This window comes from Oreochromis aureus, linkage group 17, assembly GCF_013358895.1.
Source record: "Oreochromis aureus strain Israel breed Guangdong linkage group 17, ZZ_aureus, whole genome shotgun sequence".
In the NCBI taxonomy this organism is placed as follows: Eukaryota; Metazoa; Chordata; class Actinopteri; order Cichliformes; family Cichlidae; genus Oreochromis; species Oreochromis aureus.
In genome coordinates, this window is record NC_052958.1 from 26,664,705 (window position 1) to 26,688,708 (window position 24,004).

The 24,004-nt window shown below is 39.7% G+C and overlaps 1 protein-coding gene across 2 annotated transcripts; it reads right to left on the bottom strand.

The window, feature by feature from the left end:
- Window positions 1-109: 109 nt before the first annotated feature.
- Window positions 110-22,909, bottom strand: rhpn1 (rhophilin, Rho GTPase binding protein 1). Of its 2 annotated transcripts, none has more exons than XM_039601106.1 (16): window positions 22,706-22,909; window positions 22,409-22,508; window positions 18,537-18,652; window positions 12,045-12,173; window positions 11,393-11,468; window positions 10,951-11,028; window positions 10,600-10,724; window positions 8,414-8,580; window positions 7,567-7,754; window positions 7,326-7,482; window positions 6,640-6,765; window positions 6,294-6,488; window positions 6,134-6,210; window positions 5,894-6,040; window positions 5,276-5,428; window positions 110-4,874 (listed from the first exon to the last, which is right to left on the bottom strand). In XM_039601106.1, the coding sequence occupies exons 1-16, from the start codon at window positions 22,723-22,725 to the stop codon at window positions 4,665-4,667; spliced, it is 2,064 nt and encodes a 687-aa protein (XP_039457040.1). In that variant the 5' UTR covers window positions 22,726-22,909; the 3' UTR covers window positions 110-4,664. The 2 variants fall into 2 exon arrangements, with proteins under 2 accessions (XP_039457040.1, XP_031607235.2); XM_031751375.2 differs by having other exon boundaries at window positions 110-4,877.
- Between the last annotated feature and the right edge of the window lie 1,095 nt (window positions 22,910-24,004).

Consider the following 24,004-nt stretch of genomic DNA (forward strand, 5'->3'; position numbering starts at 1 on the left):
GTGGTAATGAGACTGAAAACACCTGAATTCAAAGATTAAAAGCTGTGGCTCAATGCATCATGATTCTATGATGTGTGCTACTGCATGTGTTACAGTAAATGCACAGTAGTTCATTATTCACTTTTATTGTATTTATTTAAGGAAAAAAGTACTGTGCAAATCCCCAAATGCAGTATTAGGGATGGTCACATATCCAGGCAAAAACACAAATTCATTTCTCTTACAAACAGTCAATGCCAAGCATTTACTCAAATGCACACATGCACACGGAAAGCCAGAGAGGACATAAAAAAAGTATTTGGGTCTAATCACAATAAAAAGATTTAAAAATTATTTTCAAAGAGTTCAAATCTATTTTTATAATGTCATAAACAATAAAACAGTTTTTGTAGTGATGGCAACACATAGTCAACAGACATAAAACTATGTAATTGCAAAATAATGCAGTGCATCTGCAGGTTGCAACACATTAAATTTAAGCTGGGAGCTGTAAACACAATTATGAAGCCAATTTAAGACTTACTTAATAATCACACAAAAAAGTACAGACAAGGAAAAAAATGAATTTCTATGAACTTAATCTCAACTTTTACTAACTCCAAATGAAACAAGTTAGGCCAACGCCTCTTCAACAATCAGCAGTGGCTTCTGGCCCTGGCAGATCCCCAAAGAAAGCAGAATGGATTTACACGGGGTGGCTGTGAGTGTATACCGACTAAATTCTAATGACCCTTTAGGATCGGAGATTGGAAGGTAATGTAGACAGTGAGAGAAACGCATCTAATGTTGAAGGCTTGTAATGAATAGTGGTACGCATTTTAATTCACAGGAATAGGGAGTGACTGAAAATTCAGAAAAGCAGGTTGAAACTGGGATGAAATGAACCAAATTTCTAAATCTAGTCATGTTAAGTCAAAGACAGCAGTTGCTTCTGTCTAAGATGGTTATGTCAAAAAAGGTTGGGTTGTCTACGTGAATGAAAATGGCTCTCTTGATGATTTATGCCTCTGGAAAAGAACTACTATTACTACCGAACAAATTTGAAAACAGCTGATGTTGGCTAGAAGAAACTTTTCTGACTGAACTTAGGTCGTTTGGTGTAGAACCACATTCTGCCATAAAAACCCCAAACCTGGCTGGATTGGCATTTGTGCAGTGCTAAGTGTTGTGCTGAAAGTGCAGCTGGCCCTAAAAACTGCCATTGAAGCTGGCAAAGGGTGTCAAAGTAATTGTGCTGTTACATTGATCAATCAATCAATCAATCAATCAAGATCTCATAGTGCAGAAAATCCCATCTGGTTTCCATTTGTAGTCAGAGCAGTACTGATCAAACACATTTGAACACATAACTGCATGCAACAATGCTTGCAGAGAACAGAAATGCAATGATAAGACCACTGAGTAATACTTTCTGACAAAGATTTAGCTTTCAAGTGAAGGAAGATGGAAGAAAGTCGTGGCCTAGATATACACTGGCCTTGCTTAAGCCGTGAAAACAGAGAGCTGAAATCAGGTGCTGGATTGTAGCAACGTTCTTTCATTTGAACCAGTTTCCTACAGCACCTGAACTGATAAGGGGTGTGAGTATATTACCCATACAGTAGTAATATATATTGTCCTTTCAGAAGACAGTACATGCTATATTTCATAACATGTAATTGCTAAATGTTATTGGGGCTAAACACAGTACAGGAGAATGCTCAACAGAGTGTAAAGAAAGATTTGGCAACAAATACAAATTGAGCAGACAAATATAACAAGTAGAACAGGGAAAGTGTATCTGGAAACCTGCTGACAATGTGAACTGAAATATAATGGAAAAAATAGGATGTAGAGAAGCATATTTGGTAACTCAGTGTCTCAACAGGGAATTAAAAAATGTTTCAAAAGTAAGATGGAGGAAAGATTATCGGGCAGCCTCGGGTCAGAAATGGATTATCAAGAATGTTCAAACACAGGATGGAGAAAATGAAGCTGTCATCTCAGTTCCAGAAACTGGAGTAGTTGATGTTAGCGAACAGAGGAAAGAAATTAGCATCTCTGTGCTAACACAAGTGGAGAAAAGTAAATGTTAAATGGACTGGTTGTTATATAGTGCTTTTCTACTATAGCTGAGCAATCAAAGTGCTTTATGCAAGGTACCTCGTTCACACCTATTCATACAATTAATTTTTTCTATGCTTAAGTGCTTTATTTCTATCTAACATTCATACTCTGGTGGCTGCACGAATCATGGTATCACATCTTGAATAGTCTTCTTACTGTCAAAAGTGGCACAAAAGTTGCTCATTTTCAAAGGAATGTGAATATCATCATTGTGAAAGAAGTTGTAAGATCTTTTAAAACTATATTTAAGATTTTTTAGACGAAACATACCCAGATAAACACTGAATTTGCTCTTGTCCCCTCATGCTTTCCACACTCATGACAATGGACCGTCATGTTACAGTGAACACAGACAAACTCAAATAACATTCATTTTAAGCTGGAACAAAATGCTACGTCAAGTTGTATCAAAATTTTACAAAAAGTTCAAACAGCACTGATTTAAAGAAAGAAACATTTTCTCAGTATCGTCCTACAACTACAGATGTAACATTGGCTGTTTCTAATATACAGTACAGTGGTTGGACATTGTTAAACACAGTGGACTTTGGTGTAATCACACCTCATGTCATGCTTTTCCTACATGATCGCTCTTTATCACATTTGACATCCAAACACACATCCTCTCAATGTGAGTACATCATAGTCATTATTGTAAAACCTGAAACTACATTTACAAAATATTTGTCACAGTGCATTCAAAATACTAAAACTACATTAGAAAATAGAGCAAAGTTCAAGTGCTTTTAGTCACCTAGAAATGATAAAACTAAACATAAAAAAATGATCTAAGGATTAATTCCAACATGATACTTTTAGTAATAAATCCAGGTTGAACTGACTGGCCAAATTAATCCTAATCTATTAAAAGCTGAATGTGCTTTCTGTCAGAAGTGAACAGACTGACAGTTGGAGGCCTTCAGTGGTTAATCACAGGTGACTGCTGGTCTATTCGGTCCCATCAAGAATATAGTACAAGAAATTTTGTACTTCCTTGCTAATTCTGCTTCATCTTCTTCAACAAATATTAACATTTAGAGAAGCTACTTTCAGCTGTATTTACAAGGGATCATCACAGTGGGTAGCACCACATTGGCAGGTTTTTACACCAGATATCCCTTCTGACACAACCCCAAAGTAATTTGTGTAAACCACTACACTCTGAGCTGTTTTTTTTTTCTTTATTCTTACCAATAACTTTGCCAGCTGTGCAGAATTGTGCAGTGCTTGAACAATGGGCCCTGCTAACACTGTTAACCTTGCATTTATTAACTAGAAGGGGATGTTGATCATAGTTGTTTGCTGAAAGTTCAGTAAAATATATTTGTTTTCAAACAATTCCAAAAAATTGAAGAAAATCATGCTTGAACCATCCCACAGTTTTCCTTTTTTCACAGCAGTTTGCTTCAGATTTGTTCATACTGATTGATAACACCCACTCACTCACTCTATGTGAATTTACTGGACAGCCACCTGAACAAATGTCACACTGTGACATAATCTCCATAGTGGCGAGCCAACAGGGTAAAAAGCATTACATGTCTGATTTAGTTCATGTCTAGTGTTAGACTACATTCACACGTGCAATTCTTTCTACCGATTTATTAAAAAATCCTATGCCTGCAGGTTGTGTGTAAAAACAGGTATATTATCAAAGTCTGTGGCACCCTGTCTCACAGAGGAAACCAAGACAACAAAATGGGCTGTGTGGGTGATCATTTGTTGGTATCAACAGAACGGAACAGAGTCACTTTTTACACTTAAAGTGTGTCCATAAAGAAGGGTACTGTACAGCTGTCAGCTTCAACACAGCAAGCATGTATGTTTCTAAAGCCTTGAAATTAATTAAGAAGAAGCCTCAGTTCTGTTATTTTGCTCCCTTTATACTTTTGTGCTTTTATTTTTGTAGCTACTGTACTTATATGACATAAAGCTCATTAACATTCTACAAATGTAACTTTGCCAGGCCCTGTGGAAAATTAGCATCTATTTACTCACACACTTTGACTTTATATACATTGCCACCACATTCTTCCTAAACACACAATTTAAATTCAAAGTCAGGTTAACCCAGTGTAGGAACTGGGGACACTGTTCAAGGCCTGTACAATGTAGACAGTCCCAAAAAGTGAAGCCATAGTATCTTGGATATGGGCAGTGCCATATTGTGCTGCTCATTTGCAAACAGATCCTTCATAATAGTGACTTCAGGTGAGAAATTACAGACATATTTCCACTACTGATTCACCTACTGTGCAGTCTCTGTTCGAAAGATGCCAGGACACAATTCTGTGATACTTCAAATTCACTTTTGTACAATGGGTAAAAGTAGTAAACATCATATTTCAATGATTAACTGACGAAGATGTCGGATATGCTGGAGTGTGCAAGAAGAACTTGGCACAGCACTTGTTCCTTGACTATACTTTTCCTTTGTCCCAGCTTTGCATCATCACCTACCTCCTCAACTCAGGAGAGGCTGTTTCTTTGTGTCTGCTTTACTTGTACCGTGTGCTCCGCTGCTGTGATTCCCTGAGTGATTCCTCTGAAGTCATCTCTTAGTACATGGCCTCAGTGTCTCGGATGCTTCCGAACGACAAACTGAAAGCGCTTCCAAGTCTCTTTGTGATCGTGCTGCCTTCCCTCTTTTTCTTCCTGTTCCAGTTCAGCAAAGAGGCGGAGCTCTGGCCTTTAGCCCCAGACAGCAGACGATGCCGAGTGTTTTCTTTGTCGCTGCACAGCGACAGCATAACTGCCCTCCTCTCCACCTGCTAACAAACAAAAAAGCATACACACAGGTACACAACCACTGAAACAGCAGCCAAACCCCACAGATATTTCCACAATTTAAGGAATCAAAGAATAGACTTTCAGTTTTGATTCAAGGGTCTGAACATAAAGTACTGCACGGCTTTGGTTAGTATAAAGATGGCTCAAATGTAATCAAATGACAAACACTCATATTCCCTTGTTTCAGCGTTTTACAGGTGAGGGGTAAAAAGCAACCCCTCATGCTGGAAAAGGGCTAGACATCCATGGAAGACAACAAAAAAAGAAATGCCACCAAAAAGCTTTGCAGCAATTTATTGTTCTCTACGTCTCTACGAAGGAAGTTTATCTCAAATCTACATGCTTATGAATGCCCTACATAGCTCATACACATACTTACCTGTGTATCATGTGAGTGTAATGTGACCACACTGATCTCCACCTCTCTGTCACTGCAGCTCTTCAGCATGTGGACCACCTCACCATGTTTGGCCCACTTACAGTCCTTTCCATCCACTGCTACTATGTAGTCTCCTTCCCTCAGTCCAGCCTCCTGAACACACCATGTAACAGTTATACATCATTAGTTCATCTTAATTACATGTTTTGATCTCGTTTTTTTCATGCAAGTATGCAGGCCCGCAATATATTCCCACAATGAAGAAGGAGACAAAAGAAGGAAGTGTATTGCATTTTGTCTCCTTCATGTCCTTCACAACTCTTTTCTAAATAACAAATGAATGGCTGTTTTTTGCAGTTAACTATTTTATCAAATTCAATTCAACTGTATTTATACACAACAACAGTCACCTCAAGGTATTTTATATTGTAAGACCCCATAATAATACAATAAGTAGACAGAAAAGCAGGTCTTAAAATATTTACATCTTAGAATCAAACTGCAAATCAATTCCTTTTGAGAGGATAAAAACTAAGAATAAAAATAAGACTACAAGAATACAAGAGAAGATCTTTTCCTCTCACAGAATCTTCTCTAGATGTGCAGGGTTTGTCTCACCTCTGCCCAGCCTCCAGGTACCACTCCAGCCACCAGGACAGGAGAGTCTCCTCTGAGTGTGAGCCCCAGTCCTCCTTCTCTCTTATTCAGGCAGATCACACGCATCGGGCCCCAGCGAGCCCTCGCACAGAACACTGACAGTGGACCCTAGAGCATAAGAACAGGAAACAATTTTTAATGGTTACCTAACCTGGGTAGGTATCTGCCAAGTGTGTATTATTTTCTCCCTGTGGGACTTACCAGTCTTTGGAAGATATCAGTAACCTTGACTGTGGAGAAATTGGGTGGAACGATGTCTGGTTTCTGGTGGGTATGAGCTGGTAAAGAAGCCAGTTAGTCACTATGATTTAATCAAACAGAAAATGTAATCATTGATTTTACCATTATACGTGACACTCACACTGTATCTCTGGGGCCTCTGCAATTTCATCGAAGTCATCCTCTCGATCCAGCTCTGAGTATTTGTCCAGGGAACGTTTGTGTGTGACAGAGAGCACATCCTGCAGGATATCCATCTTTCTCAGGATCTTGCACAGACTGTGGACACGCATGGCCTCCTCATGTCTGATTACAGCACGCCGCAGGTGGGCCTTACCTTCATGTAAACAGAAATTATTATTAAAAAACATAAAGGTTTCAAAGAATGGGGATATAACTATTTAAGTTATAACATCAGCATTTTGGTTCATTTTCAAGATGCTTGCACAATGCAGCTCATAGCAGCTACGTGATGAATACAAACTCACCAAGTTTTCGTCTTTTTTCAGGATCTCGAAGAACCTGGCTGAGTTGTGGCCCTGCAGGAACACTGGCATGGCACTGAAGGAAGGCCTTCTCAGCCTCCTCCTCCTCTTCCTCCCCTCCTGCCAACACTATGGAAAAATGTATACAGCTAAGATCTGTTTAGAAACACTAATTAAGTGAGGATTATCTCTGAATAAGAATACAATAAAGTTAGGTTTATTGGGTAAATCACTAGAAATGTCAGTTTTCTTCTTCAAAACACAGTGCTTTTGATGCTGCATAGGTGATACACAGGAAAGAGGTGTACTCCATAATTGACAGAGGAAAACAGCTTTGTTGATCAATTTGCCTCATTAGACATTAACAGACTGCTGACAAGATGACAAGCACAGACAAGACAACATTTCACACTGCCCGCTGGATCAGTCTGACACCACTCTCACACCGCCAAGAATATCAGTGTTTGATAAAAAATATTACATTACAGTCTGTTTATAAATTAGCAGCAAAAAGTGTCTCATGTATGTAACAAGTTGTTTAAGCTTCAACTTAAGACTTTTTAAGACTTTTTAAAGACACAAGTATACTACTTTAATTCAAAATTAAATATAGCCAAGGCAGAAGGTTATCTACAAAACAAGAAGTATGAACTCTCCCTAATGAACGTGTAAGTAAATTTTGTACTTACACATGTGGTCACAGAGTGCAACAGCAGCGTAGTAGTGGGAGAGAGCGCGGAAGTGTTCAGATTTTACCTGAACCATGGACACCCATGAAAATGGCACATAGTCCTTCATCAAAGGCTGTGCCATAGTCTGCTGCACTAACAAGTAAACATCTGACACCTACAGAAAACACACATGCGTATACAGTTAAACATAGGGCATCAAGGGTAATAACACAAACAAAGCAGATATGTATTTACTCACCCGTGCAGCCTCCTGTGCCAGCCGGAGCTGGGAGGTAAAGTGCGTGTCCTGTGTGGTCAGGGTGATGCGCTCAAACACACACTCCTGTACCTGGGCAAGCATGAGCCGCACCAGCATGCAGAGTGATGGACTACTCATGTCCAGACTTGGAGCGTTGGAAAAGTTCTCTTTAAGATAATTAAATGCACCTACACATAAAAAAATAAATAAATAACCAATAAATACATTACCAATTAGCCATGTGAATTCAAACATTTTGATATCAATGCTTATTATATCAAAAGTATATAATAAAAACAACTGAACAAAAACTTTAAATTTACAGGATTGGCTACCTCAAAATCATCAATAGCTGATTATAAACAACAAAAAAATCTGTTATATTATCGGCAATCTTCTTGTTTTGGCTGCTCCTTTTAGGGATTGCCACAGTGGATCATCTGCCTCTATCTCGCCCTATCCCTAGCATTGTCTTCTGTCACAGCAACCCTCTGCACGTCCTCCTTTGCTCCTCTGAGGTCTTCCTCTTTTCCTTCTGCCTGGAAGCTTCATCTTCAAAATCCTTTACACAATATATCCATTATACAGTATGCAGTCATTGTTAACCCAGGCCATGACAAATTCAATATGAAAAATTCATTTTTTATGATCTGCATCTTGGATCTGGCCAAGATTTTACACCAGGTGCACTTCCTGATGCAACCCTCCCTGTTTATCTGGACTTGGGACCAGCACTAGGAGTATATTGCATTGTGCTGTTTTGTGTAAAAGAACATGCCCCTCTTATTTGAAGGCTCACAAAACGAGAAATCAAGTATTCTAATGTATGATTTTGCCATTGTGGTACCTGCAGCACGCTGAAAAGCATCTATAGCTCGGTCTATGCCAGCTGTTGCGGAGCGGTCCTGTCTTGCTCCAATCTGCGTGTACAGGGCTCCGATGTTGAACAACACACTTCCCTTCTCGAAGGCCAGCGCACGCTGACATGATGGAACGCCAGTCAGAGAGTCATACCTGAATGACAAATGAAAAGGGAACCACCAATGAACAAAGCCCCTCCAGAGTTTAAGCTGCTGGAACATAAGTGTCTTCATCTACTATTAAGCTTAAATTCTTTTTTAAAGTCATGTAATGGGACACTGCCATCCATCCTCTGCTTCATAATTAGCGCCTTCAAGCTCAACTAAAATTTGTAGCCAACCACTTAGAAACATAAATGAGATTTTAATTCTGGAGAAATGGTTTTATGGTCACATTACATACAGTGGCTTGCAAAAGTATTCGGCCCCCTTGAAGTTTTCCACATTTTGTCACATTACAGCCACAAACATGAATCAATGTTATTGGAATTCCACGTGAAAGACCAATACAAAGTGGTGTACACGTGAGAAGTGGAACGAAAATCATACATGATTTCAAACATTTTTTACAAATAAATAACTGCAAAGTGGGGTGTGCGTAATTATTCAGCCCCCTGAGTCAATACTTTGTAGAACCACCTTTTGCTGCAATTCCAGCTGCCAGTCTTTTAGGGTATGTCTCTACCAGCTTTGCACATCTAGAGACTGAAATCCTTGCCCATCCTTCTTTGCAAAACAGCTCCACAACTGCCCTGTGACGGCCTCAGAGGTTGTCTAAGAGAATATTGGGAGCAAAAACACCATGAAGTCCAAAGAACACACCAGACAGGTCAGGGATAAAGTTACTGAGAAATTTAAAGCAGGCTTAGGCTACAAAAAGATTTCCCAAGCCTTGAACATCCCACGGAGCACTGTTCAAGCCATCATCCAGAAATGGAAGGAGTATGGCACAACTGTAAACCTACCAAGACAAGGCCGTCCACCTAAACTCACAGGCCGAACAAGGAGAGCGCTGATCAGAAATGCAGCCAAGAGGCCCATGGTGACTCTGGACGAGCTGCAGAGATCTACAGCTCAGGTGGGGGAATCTGTCCATAGGACAACTATTAGTCATGCACTGCACAAAGTTGGCCTTTATGGAAGAGTGGCAAGAAGAAAGCCATTGTTAACAGAAAATCATAAGAAGTCCCGTTTGCAGTTTGCCACAAGCCATGTGGGGGACACAGCAAACATATGGAAGAAGGTGCTCTGGTCAGATGAGACCAAAATGGAACTTTTTGGCCAAAATGCAAAACGCTATGTGTGGCAGAAAACTAACACTGCACATCACTCTGAACACACCATCCCCACTGTCAAATATGGTGGTGGCAGCATCATGCTCTGGGGGTGCTTCTCTTCAGCAGGGACAGGGAAGCTGGTCAGAGTTGATGGGAAGATGGATGGAGCCAAATACAGGGCAATCTTGGAAGAAAACCTCTTGGAGTCTGCAAAAGACTTGAGACTGGGGCGGAGGTTCAGCAGGACAACGACCCTAAACATAAAGCCAGGGCAACAATGGAATGGTTTAAAACAAAACATATCCATGTGTTAGAATGGCCCAGTCAAAGTCCAGATCTAAATCCAATCGAGAATCTGTGGCAAGATCTGAAAACTGCTGTTCACAAACGCTGTCCATCTAATCTGACTGAGCTGGAGCTGTTTTGCAAAGAAGAATGGGCAAGGATTTCAGTCTCTAGATGTGCAAAGCTGGTAGAGACAGACCCTAAAAGACTGGCAGCTGTAATTGCAGCAAAAGGTGGTTCTACAAAGTATTGACTCAGGGGGCTGAATAATTACGCACACCCCACTTTGCAGTTATTTATTTGTAAAAAATGTTTGAAATCATGTATGATTTTCATTCCACTTCTCACATGTACACCACTTTGTATTGGTCTTTCACCTGGAATTCCAATAAAATTGATTCGTGTTTGTGGCTGTAATGTGACAAAATGTGGGAAAGTTCAAGGGGGCCGAATACTTTTGCAAGCCACTGTATATCTGTCCCTGGAAAACAACTATTGAATGCTTCGATTTTCTCCTGAAAGAGAGAGCAGCAGTAAGGCATCAGGATGTAGTAACAACACAGCTAAAGTGCACATTTAAAAAAACAGTTCTTTTTGCTATCATATAATACCAGTGGAAATGGACACCCAGATTCTTCTGAGCAGAGAAGAAACGTTGATCCAGGTAGTACAGCTGATTGTAGTACTCCATTAGCAGCTCCAGACCGGCCTGGTTTCGACTGGGTGTACGCATGGCCTGATTGAATCATCAATAAACTAAATGTTAACACTCATTTAATATCAGCTACAGCCTAAAAGAGAGAACAACTTTAAGTAAATCAACACTTTTCATTCCACTTGTTTTTCTACCCATTATTAGAGGCACACTCTGGGTTTCTACCAACAGCTTCCTACAAACAGAACTGGGACTGAATGAGCAGAATGTTTACTCTGGATCAAACTGTATGGGTGAATTTATTAACCTGTCTAAGTTCCATAAGCTCTTTGATTTCCTTGTCATAGAGAAAGCTGTCCTCCCCATAGTGCTCACATATGAAGTCCTGTGAAGGCAGACAGAGACACGGTGACAAAAAAATTATCTTCACGTGTCCACATGAAGATGATTTTGGTTATTCTTCCATACTACCTGAAAAAAGGAAAGCAAATAAGCACAAAAATATGATATTTCATCAAACTACCCATCTGTGTCAAATGTTTAGTAATGAACAAGTAATGAAAAGAACTAATGTAAATTAGCATAAAAATATAAACACTGCTTGTAAAATAAGCTTAAAAACATTGATTCAGTAACTTTCATTAGAATACATTTACTGCAATAATTTTTCACTCAAACACAAGTTTTTCTTGAAAAGAACAACAAACTGGATAAATAAAGAGAAGGACGTAGACAGATGCTGACTTCACCTTGATAGCAACAGTGACATCCACCTCTTTGGTTTCTTTTAAGCCAAGTGGGATCATTGGAACATTGACAGCCTCACTGCAAAAAGAAATTAACAGCGATATTTTAGGTTTCAACAATGACTGCTGCTCCCATCTGCTTGTTTTCAAAACCGGTGAGCACTATTCTCAGTGCTTCATCCTGCTAATCAGCAAAGCTAAAGCCAAGCAGTAAGCCTGTCACCCCCCACAGTTACCTACTGTCATTCACAATAACAACAAATGTGCACACAGACACCACAGGGTTATTGACTATACTCTAATCAGGGTTTTTTTTCCCTCCCACGATACGGAGCCATGGAGGCAAAAATCTTATGGATGTGACAGACTGCATGACACATATGTGGATGCTTTTTTCCTTTAATCTCTTAAAATAAATGTGACTGAAACCCAACTTTGACTTAACCCCATCCTATTATTAAAAAACAAAGATAACATTTCTAAGGACCAACACATAAACTGGTCACCAAAAATATCTAAGTACAAGGAGGTTATACACCCAGTGCCAGTGTCACTACAAAAATATAATGGATTTTTTTTTTCCCAATAATAATGATCATTACTCTAACAAGCATGGTCCGGATTTAATGGGACAAATTTGCATGTATTTGTGCACCTGTCTGTCTGGTAGACGTCCATGCTGCTGTTAAGTTCCTCCAGTTCCTCTTTGAGCAGCTGCAGGTTGGAATTGACAAAACTGAGCTCTAGAGCCACCGTCTCCTTCACCTTGTTGTTGGTTGTCGCCCTGCAGAATAAAACACAAAGATGTCCAGGTTTCCTTTTTTTCAGTTCTCAAAACTTCTTTGTGGGCTTTCTAAAAACAGTACTTGGGCTGATTCCTAATTTGCTTTGTCGTAGAGCCCAGTATCACAACTAAAACAACACAGCTAAAAACTGACTTGCCAGTTCAGTATTAGTGGATGCAGCAAACTTTTCTGAGAACATAAATTCAGGATGGGGTGAAGGCATAAAAAGTCTCTCTTTAATTTATGCAGCACTCCCCACCTTCTCCTCCCTCTGTCAACCACTGTTCATTCACTTTCTCTGGTTCACCCCCCAAAAACAATGAGAGGGTCGATGACTAAGGCCAGCTCATACTTCTATGGGGTACACAATGTTCCCGGAAATCTGAAGCATCACTAGTTTACTGTTGTTGTTCAGAAAAGTGGTAGAGAATTCCATTATTATTGGTCCTGAACAGTGCACAAAATTATTGGGACTTTGCAGTCAGAAAGAATTTCTATCCATGAAGTAGAGAAATGGATCAAAACGGCACTGTGTCAAATTCACAGAAATGTGGAAGAAATGATTGAGTTTAGATGAACTGAAAAAATAAAGGCCTGCAACATCAAATTTACTTACATTTCCTCTGGCCCATCTATCCAACCCGTTTCTGTTTTTAGCGGGAGTTCTGGTGTCAGTTTTGGAGATGTTTCTACAAAATCCATGTCGCCTTGTTTTCAAGTTATCGATTTCACAAGACTTTCAGAAAACTTACTCTGACCTTGAGACAGGGCTCTAGAGTGCGACCAATTTGGTCGCAAATGCGACCAAATTTTTCAGTGGTGTGACTAAAAAAAATATTTGGTCGCACCGGTGCGACCAACTGTTCGGGTAACAACAACAAAAAAATCTCTGCAACTCTCCGTGTGGTCAACAACAGACACATTATGCCACTGTCGTGGACTAAACCAATCAGAGATAGTCAGGGGCGGCACCTCTCTGATTGACCGTGGTCCAGTTGAAAGTGCAGGTGGAAGTGGAAGGTGAGTAGCTTGAATAAAGTGATATCGATTCATTAAATCCTGAATTGACTTTTAAGTATAACTGTGTTTTGTCAGAAACGCCAGATTCTCAGATTAAAGCTCACAAAACTATTTCAACAACCACCAAACAGCAAATGAGAGCAGGTACACGGATTCCACACAAAGACGTAACACAGAGCCGACACATCAGAATCAGCTTTCTCTTTCTCTGCTTTCTCACCCAACAGCACGTAGACGGACACGCCGTCAGGGCTCACCGATTCTGATGCGTCGGGTCCGCACTGTGTTTACGTTTTTTTGTGCTGATTCTGAGCTGCAGGTTTTGTCTCTCTCCAACCAAAATTCGCCGAGCCAGCAGCAAAAGAAGCAGCAAACTACGTTTCACATTTGATCAATGTCGTCATGAATTCCCTCTGACTTTTGCTGTTTTGCTTCCACTACGATAAAAAATTACACTTCATACACAGCTCTCTGTGTGTACTTCAAGAACAGTTTCCCGTGTCAAATCTCTGTTTTCTGCATTATTCATTTGCTTATTACCCACCAGTCTACCGTTGTTTACAGCGCTGTCGGCCGCTGTCTTTTTCTTTTCTTTTTCTTTTTTTTTTTCCACTTAAATGACCTCGGACAAGAAAGCCTAATTTCTGCTGTTCAATACTGAAGAAATTTAAACTTTTTAAAATTATGCAAAATTGCAGAATATTGCTGAATATTTTTAAGGTTATCTGCTATAAAACGCCAGACCAGGAAAATCTCCTTCATGTTTTTCTGTGTTTTATTCTCAGTTACTTTGACACAAAGGCATCTGCTGTGATGTTCACAATTCTGATGAAGTCTCATGTGTATCAGTACTGATAAATGATCAGAATTATAATATTTCTGACTGTCTGAGGCTAAATTGAATCGAATCAGGACTTTGAGAACCGGAATCGAATGGATTATAGAAATCAGTGATGATACCCAGCCCTAGTGAGCAGCCTAGGCCCGACAGAAGTGGATGTAGCTGTGGGTAATAAGAAAAGATGAAAAGAACTATTGATAACTTTTGTGTTAAGTTAAGGCCTGATCCGTCTGAAATTCATAGCCAGCTCTGACACGGTGCCATCAATCTTTGAATGCTGAAAAAACAGCAAAGTATCCAGAAAACACATTATATGCTGCAATAAATGCACTGCCCAAGTGTCCCCTCTCCCCACTGCCTTTCAGCAGCAGGCAACAGCAAACAGGTCGTCAGAGGAGCCAAGATGATGATTAAGTTTAACATTTTCTACAATATTGACAAAGCAATTTAAGCACAAGTTTGTTAGTTATTAATTTAGAAATGAATATTGTCTGTATGGACTGCAACTTCCCCCCCAAAAAAGTGCACATGTAAAACTGCGGTGTTAAGCAATGCGGTTGAAAAATTTGAGTGCGCCTAACTTTTGTGCCGGTGCACTGGTGCTCCCATGGCAAAAAGTTAGTCTAGAGCCCTGCCTTGAGAGTGAGGTCACTGAGATTCGAACTCATCCAAGATTTTCAGTAGATGCACCTGTGGTATGACATTGAATACACTGTCGCATTCTGGAGTTATCATATTCAAAAAAAAATCAGAAAACTTGACCTCTGACCTTGACTTTGAGGTCAAGGTCACCGGGATTCAAAATCCTCCGAGATTTCTAGGAGATACACCTATGATATCAATTTGTAGCTCCTACGTCGCCTTGTTGCTGAGTTATCACATTCACAAGCTTTTCAGAAAACTACCCCTCACCTTTGACCTTTAGGTTGAGGTCACTAAGACACAAACTCATCCGAGATTTTTGGTAGATGCACCTATGGCATTTGAAAATCCTAGGTGACTTCCTTCTTGAGTTATCAAAAACTTAGGTGTCCGGCCTGCCCAGCTGCCCATCTGTCCACCTGGAGGGATGACTACAACACCCCATCAGCCTTTTAGGCTGACTGGTAAAGAGCTAAAAAAAAACATATGTTAGAGTGTTTATCTTGAAATAGCACTTCATCTTCAGTTGCATATACCTGTTACCAGAACACTCACATCACTCTGAATTTGAAATATTTGTGGTGCTTTTTCTATGTTATCCTTTAACACATGACCAATCTCAGTTCAAACACACAACTGAAGCTCACTTTTGAGGACTTAAATCAGGTTAAGCTTTCCAGTTAGACCACTTTAGCTTCACCTCTCTCCTCATCTGTCACTGCCTTTCCCAGTCTCACACACACACACACACACACCTATATGTAGGATCAAGCCAGGGCCAATCTGATTAGTCAGCATTAAACAGGCTGCCAAATATCCCCTTCACACACATCCACTTACACACACAACATGCTGCAGCTCTGGAAGGGAAACACAAGTATTTCTTGCTTATGACATGAAGAATCAGAGAAGTTTAAATGTTAGAATTTTTTTTTCCTGTGGCCATAACAAATTTTAATTTTTTAAAAGCACTAACCAAAGCAGAAACAGAAAACAATGTTCTGATATCATTAAGAACAAACTGATCGACAAAGTCATTCAAAAACTGAACAATAGAAAAAAAGCACCTGTGAGATAAGAAAAATAAAATACCTCTGGGGTCTGCATGGACCCCTGTGCTGGGATGATGTTTAAACAACATTACAGTCCCTCAGTTGAACTCCTACATGCAGCACAGAACATGACGTCTTCATTAGCCAATCACAAACCCTGATTAGTGACACCCCCTCCCCTGTATTTAATTAACATCCCAAACCCCCTACACACAAACACACACAAACATCGACTCCCACACACCAGCACTAATACCATGACCCAGTTTCACAACAAGTGAAGTGCAAGTGAAAGCTACATGTTTTTTGTGTGTGTGTATGTGTCTATGTGTTCCACTTGACTGGAAAAAGAAGGACAGAAAAAAAGGTCTGACAGCACCAGACAAATAAGTGGGGGATGAGCTTGCCAGAGCACCGCTGGGAATCTCTGCATGGGAACAGGCCGGGGGCAGACACAAAGCTAGCTGATTACAGGCTGACGGGCTGTGTGGGGGTCTTTGTCTATGTGACGGAGCGTCCCAATAGAACGGGAGGGAGGGCTTGTTTTATATCCAGCAAACTGAGTCATCACCTTTAGGGATAAGAGCCTAAATCAGGTCAAATGTGGAGCTAGGGAAACATTGAAAAGACAAATAAAAAGAACTTAACACCCTGTTACACAGTAATTATTTTAAGGACTGTTTCATCATTTAAAACATTTAGAAAACAAAACAGCAAAAGCCACTGCAGTCAGGCCACTCAAACTGGCTTGACTATGAAATAAGAATATCCAAATAGAATGATAGGTCATCAAAAGAGTAATTTATTAATCTCATATCAACTGTGGTTTTCTACACTAACTAACTTTTGGGAGCATTTTGAAGCATTGTAATAATACAATAAAATAATACAGAGAGTACAGAGTAAATAAAAAAGAAAGAAGAAAGATTTTTTTCAACTTTATCAGTTGTTGCAAAAACAAGTCCTGAGACAACAGTGAGTCTGTCTTAAATTAAAAACATTGTTAGTTTCATTAGATTAGATTTTAGTGCGGCACCACTGAGGAAGCAGAAAGGAGCTCTTTGCTTTAATTAAGTGGCTCCTCCTACTCCTCCTCCCGAATAGTGCTGGAGCAGCAGCATGTCCCATGTCTTTCCAGAGACTTTTGCACAGCGGTCTGCTCATACTTTAAACATTGAAAGACTGCCACAGCAGAGGTTTAGAGCAAATGTATCCACATACTTCATACATATTTTTTTTTTTTTTTTTTTTTCATTGTACAATGTACCAAAATACATCGCAGAACTTAAGCAGACCCACCAAAAATGTACAATTATAGGTGATGAGGAACGAAGCAGCCATCAATCAAAGAAGAAAGGAAAGGCACAGTAATAGAAGTCTCCAGCAGCATACAATTATCTTAATGTCCTTCCTTATAAAGTAAGATATAACTAAATTAAAAAGAAAGGAAAAAAAAAAAATAGTAATAATACTTAAAAAAAAAAAAAAATAGTTCATACATATACTCTGAGGCTCCGTACTAATTTACCTGAGTGGGCAATAAACATGGACATGTTGAGAATGAGTTGAGGAGACAGAATATAGAGGAGAGCAATGGAGAGACACTAGACAAAGATGATGCCAATGTCCTCAGAGACAAGACCTTGATGCTATGTGAACATTTCATTTTTAACTTCGTCCACTTTCCTCACCAGTAAAACTCTCTGGTTTGTGTGAATGACAACTGGCTGCTTCAAGACACAGGGCCAGCAGTTCAGAGAGTTGGGAGATTAGCTTCAGTGGTGCTCATGCTGCCAAAGTATGCAGTGTTCACTCACTGTTCTGTTTGAAAGAAGCATTAATATAAAAAAAGCAAAAATTTGCACAACAGGGAGGAGATAAACCAGCACAAGCACATAAACAGCCATGTTCACACACAGTGAACACAAACAGAGCTGTAAAACTGGGTGGTGCTGGTGTGTGTGTTTCTTTAGGATGGGAGTGATCTCTGACCTTTTCCCATCAACCGACTGAACCAAAAATGTGAGGCAACCAACAAAGACGACAACACAGATGGCACCTGAATAGCATTTCTCACAAAATCACACAGAAAAAGTTGGCGTGTGACGAGTGAATATACATTATATTTAAAGCAACTGTGATAAAGCTGACAAACACAAAGCTTCACAATTTTTTACCCATGGGATTGGAAAAGCAGCTCAACACTACAGCACTGCATCACTTATTTCCAAGAAGATTCGTGTCTATTTTGGCCTCTCCAAACTGTGAAACAGACACGCATGCAGATGTTGCATTACCAGAAGGAGGAAATAATCTATTTAAAGCCACGAAGTCGGTAGTGAGAAAAATGTATGAAATACATTCCAGGGTCCTTAATGATCAAAACTGATTAAGCTAGGCAGCTAATATGTATATACATATAACTGTCAATGTTAATAATGTCTGTTTAAATGCTTTTCCATGATTATTTTCATGTTGGCTTGAAATAAAATATCTTCCTCTGCTGTTACTGCAACTTCTGTGTGCATGTACGTGAAATGGACACCGTGGACCGGCGTGTCTATTTCACGCTTTATTGTGATATCAGGTTGCAACCACCCTACCTATGGGAGGAAGCTAAAGTTCCTGGAGAGAACATGCAAACTCCACACACACGATAGATTCAAACTCAGGTCCTTCTTGCTGTGAGGCAGCAGTGCTAACCACTGCACAACCGTGCTGCCCTTATGTAACATCACAACAGAAAAGTAATTAAAAATAAAATAAAAATTGTGCACGCAATGTTCTGATTCGTCGCAGTGTCTCACCTGAACAGGTTCTCCGCTCCAGTTCTCATACGCATCTCCTTGTTGATCTGCTGGTTGATGCGAGCCCGTCGATGCTGCAGCTTACTGCGCTGAGTCTGAGCCAAAGGATCACAGCCCTGCAGATGAAATAAAGAAATAGAGGAGGTAAAAGAATTACTGAATGACCAATTACAAAAGTTGCATTTCCCACAGAATTAGACTATTTTAATTAATCTACTCACCGGCAAGAAAGCAAACCTTTTTCCAAGCAATAGCATAAATGATGTTGTATGTTATAAGGGTGTAAAGGTTATGAGACCATGACAGAAACCACCATGTAAGCAGTTCCACCGGTTTGTGGTGGAAGCAGTGTTGGAAAGCAGTTGCACTTGTGTTTATATAACATGTGTATGTTCACTCAAAAGGTGGGAAAAGCATACTAAACAATAAAAAGTACTTCTTGAAAAATAAACAACAGAGCACTATAAACAGTTTCCTCTGGCAGAATCCAAACAACAGCTAAAAGTCCTCACAACAGTATCTTAACCAACTACCCACCTCATGTTGGATCTCTAGAGCAGCGGTCCCCAACCCCCGGGCCACGGACCAGTACCGGTACCGAGTTGAGGCTCGGGTGTGAAATTTATGGTTTTCAGGGGTTTTACTGGTTTTTAGTTAACTCGGTTTCCCTGGGTCTTTCCATTGTGTTATGAATAAATCTTCAAATTTTTTGGTACCAGTAATGGTTTTATTTATCTTGTATTTATCCGCGATACCTTAAAGGCCGGTCCGTGGAAATATTGTCGGACATAAACCAGTCCGTGGAGCAAAAAAGTTGGGGAATGCTGCTCTAGAGCACAACACAGATACTTCCAGACACCAGTTTAAAACCATCCAGTGGACTACAGGATGAGAAACTCAAGCAGCTGACTAATATCAAAGATAGCCACAAAAGAAACTGGCAAGTGGACCAGACTGTAAAGAAACACGATGGTAAAGGCACGTGAACTTCCACCGATATCATTATCAAGTCTCTGTATGAGAAACAATGGAGTCTGGAGAGGAAGCTGAATGATATCGAGCAGTAGGGAAACACAAAGTGGAAGGGTCAGGGCTGGTTGAGTTAATGAATTTCCAAAACCGGAGCAAACTGATGTTGTACCAGTAAATCCATCATGGAAGCTGCTAAAAAACCTAAAATTAAAAAAAAAAAAAAAGACAGCTACACTAGACTACCAAATATACTTGGTGGCTGTTAATATATTTTGGCAGTCTGCCCAAGAAAACACAGAACAGCTGTGAAAATGTGACAACATTACTTCATGCTGTATGATCTGAGTAAGACGTACTGGAAGCAGCTGGCAGACTTACAACCAGCTAACTAATGTTTTCCCCGATGGAAATTATCCTGTCCAAAAACACGCTTAAAAAAAGAAACTGTAAGAGACACAGCCACAGCGGGGATAAGATTTGATATATCGAAAATAAATCTCAAACAGACTTTGGCACAGTGAGAAATTACTTTTTACTTTTTTTAAGCCTTCCTGTTTTCACATGACACTAACCCCAGTTTTACCATGGCACCATGGCATGTTATTACTGCCAGTTGAGAGCAGTCTGAAAGAATTACTTCACACTACAAACCCTGTATAGGGATGATGATGATAGATGATGGATGTGACAACATGTGAAGGTCATTGTGGCTGCTTAACATGATAATACTGTGCCACAATAAAGCAGCGGACATACATTCTCTCAGAAGATAAAAAAAAAAAACTTTAACAGGATCTGTACATGTGTTTGAAGATTTAACAGCTTTTTAAAATCTTGCTTCAACAGAGGCAATTTGCTCACATTACTTTAAGAACTACCACACAGCTGGTAATTTGCATGCTCACTAAAACCAGACATGTGTCATACAGTACAGCACACTTTCACACTCTGAGGTAAACAAATGTACAGTTACATGACAGATGGCGGAGCTGAACTGTAAACAAGCTGAATACTCCCTTTTTCTTATGCCCTACTACTCCTTCCATCATCTTCTCTATCCCTCTTCCAGGAACATCTACAGTATATGGTTGTTATGTTTGTCTCTCTCTTTTTCTTCATATATCTCTTTACAGTAAAGGAGTTTGTTTAACATGCGCACATCAAGTAACCCTCCAGTGCCTATGTGACCTGATCTCCCACGGCAGGGAAGGTTACAAAGACTGAAAAAAAGACTACCCACCTAAATTATATATTCGCATAAATTATATATCATCATTTATTATTTTATTGGTAAAAACAACAATTAACAGTTTGGCAAGTGTATATTCTGTGATTTACTTATCTGTTGCATTTTATTTAACAATGTCAGGAAAGCAATGTTTCAGGGGATCCTGATGTCACACCGTAAATTACGGACTGATAATTTAACAGTGGTATAAGATCAGCACTCTATGAACATGACCCTGAAGCCAAGGTATATGTATATAGAACTGGATCAGTTCAGCCCTTCTCTGCTGTATTGGGACGGCCACTATGTCAAAACTCAGAAAATGTGGTCAGCAGAAAAATGTGCTTTTTTTTACCATGTGGGTATTATCATGTGGGTATTATTCCTGCTGCTAACTTTCTTTGTTCCCAAGCTAAGTTAAAGTTTCCATTTTCCAATTTAGACATGATCATCAATGACATTCAGGTTTCATGTTTTTTAGTTTTTAGTCAGGGGCGTTTTTAGCCCATTTTTGGTCTAAAAACAAATGATCAAAGCACCCCCAATGATTTCTTAATTTTTTTGACAATATTTGCGGTTTGTGTGACACAATACTAAAAATATAAAAACCATACAGGACTTGCCTGAGACGTAATAGTTTAAAAACAAAAGTATAGATAGTGTGTGTGTGTGTTTGTGTACGGAGAGACAGCCAGGTTCATAATGGATATTAGGAAGTTTTTTCAAAAAAAGGAGCCACATTCAGGTAAAAGTATAAGATCAAATGATCTGTCAATCAAGAATAATGTTGGATCAGTGTTTCAATATTTATATCTTTTATTAGATGTACATGTGGTTTGGTTATTTGCCTTTTGGTTCAAAGTACACTGAGAGAGGACGTTTTTATTAGTGATCTTAATAGTATTTTTTTTTCATATTAATGTAATTTTTTCATCTAATTGAATACAATCTATTTGTGTATGATTGTCAGTCCAAAGAGGGAGAGAGGAAAGAGGGGAACATGAGGAGAAAGTACAAGGTCAGGAAGAACCAGGTAAGAAAACAGACAGGGAATAGTGACAGGCAAAACAGAAACTGTTAAACTGACAAAAAAAACACCTAATTTCACTCATACGATCTGGAAGTTGTGTTCTCCCTATATTAAAGCTGCTATACAGACTCTTCCAAACAAACTGGGTTGAAACATTTTTTGACCTTCTTTAACAACATTCCAACATAACATTATCATTGATTGGGGAGACTAAAATTGGGACTGACAGAGATGAACTGATGAATTTGGGATTTCTTATGATTTAATACAGAAATTTGCAGACTGTCACAGAGATGGACAACAGACGACGAGGACAGGGACGAGGACAGGGGTTTAAATGCACCAAGGAGACAGTCAGAGAGACCTCGGGACAACTGGAGACATTTAAGGATGCAGGGACTGACAGAGACAGGGAAGAAGTCTCATTGTGACGAGTAAAGTTTATCTTGCCTGGCTGGGCAGCTCTCTGGGTGCTCAGCACCCCTAAAGCTCTGATCCTAGAATCGCCCCTGGTTTTAGTTACAGGTCCAATAAGATCCCCAAGTGAAGCCACACAGCATCATCACGTGGACTGTATTCTAATTTTACTTATCCAGTAATTTTTGTCGATTTGAAATAAGTGCAAGAGTGTGGTTGTCTGACCTTGCGGATGCTCCCACTGTGGCTGCCATCTGTGGGTAAAGTCGACGGGAATTCGTCGTCGTCGTCAGAAGGACCGTCTGACAGGGACATCTCAAACTCTCTGCAAAGATTCATGTCAGCATTTTATTACACTCAGGCACGTTTAGACACACTTCTCATACACCACCGCACTCTTGGAACACGACTCTTAGCTTAAGTCGCCATTTTAAAAAGTAAATTTTATCCCAATGCAAACAAAACAAAAAATATCCCCCCCCCCCCCAAAAAGCGTTAATTTGGCTAACATTAAATACTTGCCTTATCGCTGGTTCCTCCATCGTCAAGCTATAATACCTGCGACCAAAAAGTCTCTACATGTCTCCCAACTTTCCCACCACTTTGTGAATTTCCAAGTAAGCGTACTACTCCAAAAACAGTCAACAGCAGATTAACTTTTTTACTCCTGAAAACAACTAAGCTTTCGCTCTATCGTACAACGTCGTCCGCACGACTCTTCCCGACGTGTGTGCAGCTGGGAGCGCTTACTCACCGAGGCGGGCCTCGAATGTAGAAGCTAGCCAATCATGTTGCAGCTTCTAAGACAGACAATATATGAAACAAATCATAGGGCAGGTTGGGACGGAACAACGATCCGAGGTGACCAATTGCGATTCGTTCGTGGCATCTCCGCGAGTCGTTGCTATGGTAACGGCAGGGCTTTGGCTTGTGTGTGGGCCTCGGAAAGATTACAGAAGCTCCGCCTCAACCTAGGACTGAAAACAAATTTCCACATTAGATCACTTATTCTGTTATTCATTGTCTCCGTGCTCTGTTCTGCTGTTGTCATATGGCAGCGTTTTTGACTTTTTACAAGCTATTTAACTAAGAATGTATGTAAAGTTCATCAACAGGAAACTCTAATACACAGGTTACAACATAGGTTACAACAAGGTTACAAATAAAAAGAATATTGAATATGATGTAATAAGATGGGTTTTATTCTGTAAATGGTTATAGAGTTTTTGTTTTAGTTATACGCTAAGTCTATATCTGAAGAAGCCACGGCATAAAGAAGGGGGTTAAAAAGCTCAATACTTGCATGTAACAAAACATGCAAGAAGGTAAGCCAGTGCTAAGGTACCTTAAACATGCATTCCTCCTAATGGTCAGCAGGGGGCAAGTCCTCTCGCTGTCCGCTTACGGAAAACCGACGCTGTTCAGCACTTTCCTGGTGGGTTTCTGGCCTTAAGGGGTCTTTACCCTTCACAGATTTGCCTTAAGGCAAAAGAATTTTTTCTTAAAACCATCGTCCAGCTGATGTCTTTTTAAAAGATTGTTACCAACCAAAGTGTATCAATGAAATAGGCTTTTTAAATATTACTATTCTGACTGTTATGTTATTGGACTGGTTAATACGAAAATGAAACAACAAACATAATTTTTAATAATAATGATGCTTCATAATAATAATGGTAATAATAGTAATAGTAATAATAGTAATAATAATGTTTTTAATAAGCAATAAAACATGAAAGGCAATCTTGTTTGTTTATTAGTCACCAGAGGATGTCACATAAAAACAGATGAAAGAAGCAAAACCATGTGCCATAGTGAGGG

What these genes read in the sequence shown, in the direction of transcription:
- rhpn1 (XM_031751375.2), bottom strand. Translation starts at nt 22,725, where the DNA reads ATGGAGGAACCAGCGATAAG. An exon ending in GGAGCGGAGAACCTGTTCAG is followed by an intron (nt 12,174 to 18,536) that starts GTGAGACACTGC and finishes TTTATTCTGCAG; the next exon opens with GGCGACAACCAACAACAAGG. An exon ending in ATGTCACTGTTGCTATCAAG is followed by an intron (nt 11,029 to 11,392) that starts GTGAAGTCAGCA and finishes CTGCCTTCACAG; the next exon opens with GACTTCATATGTGAGCACTA.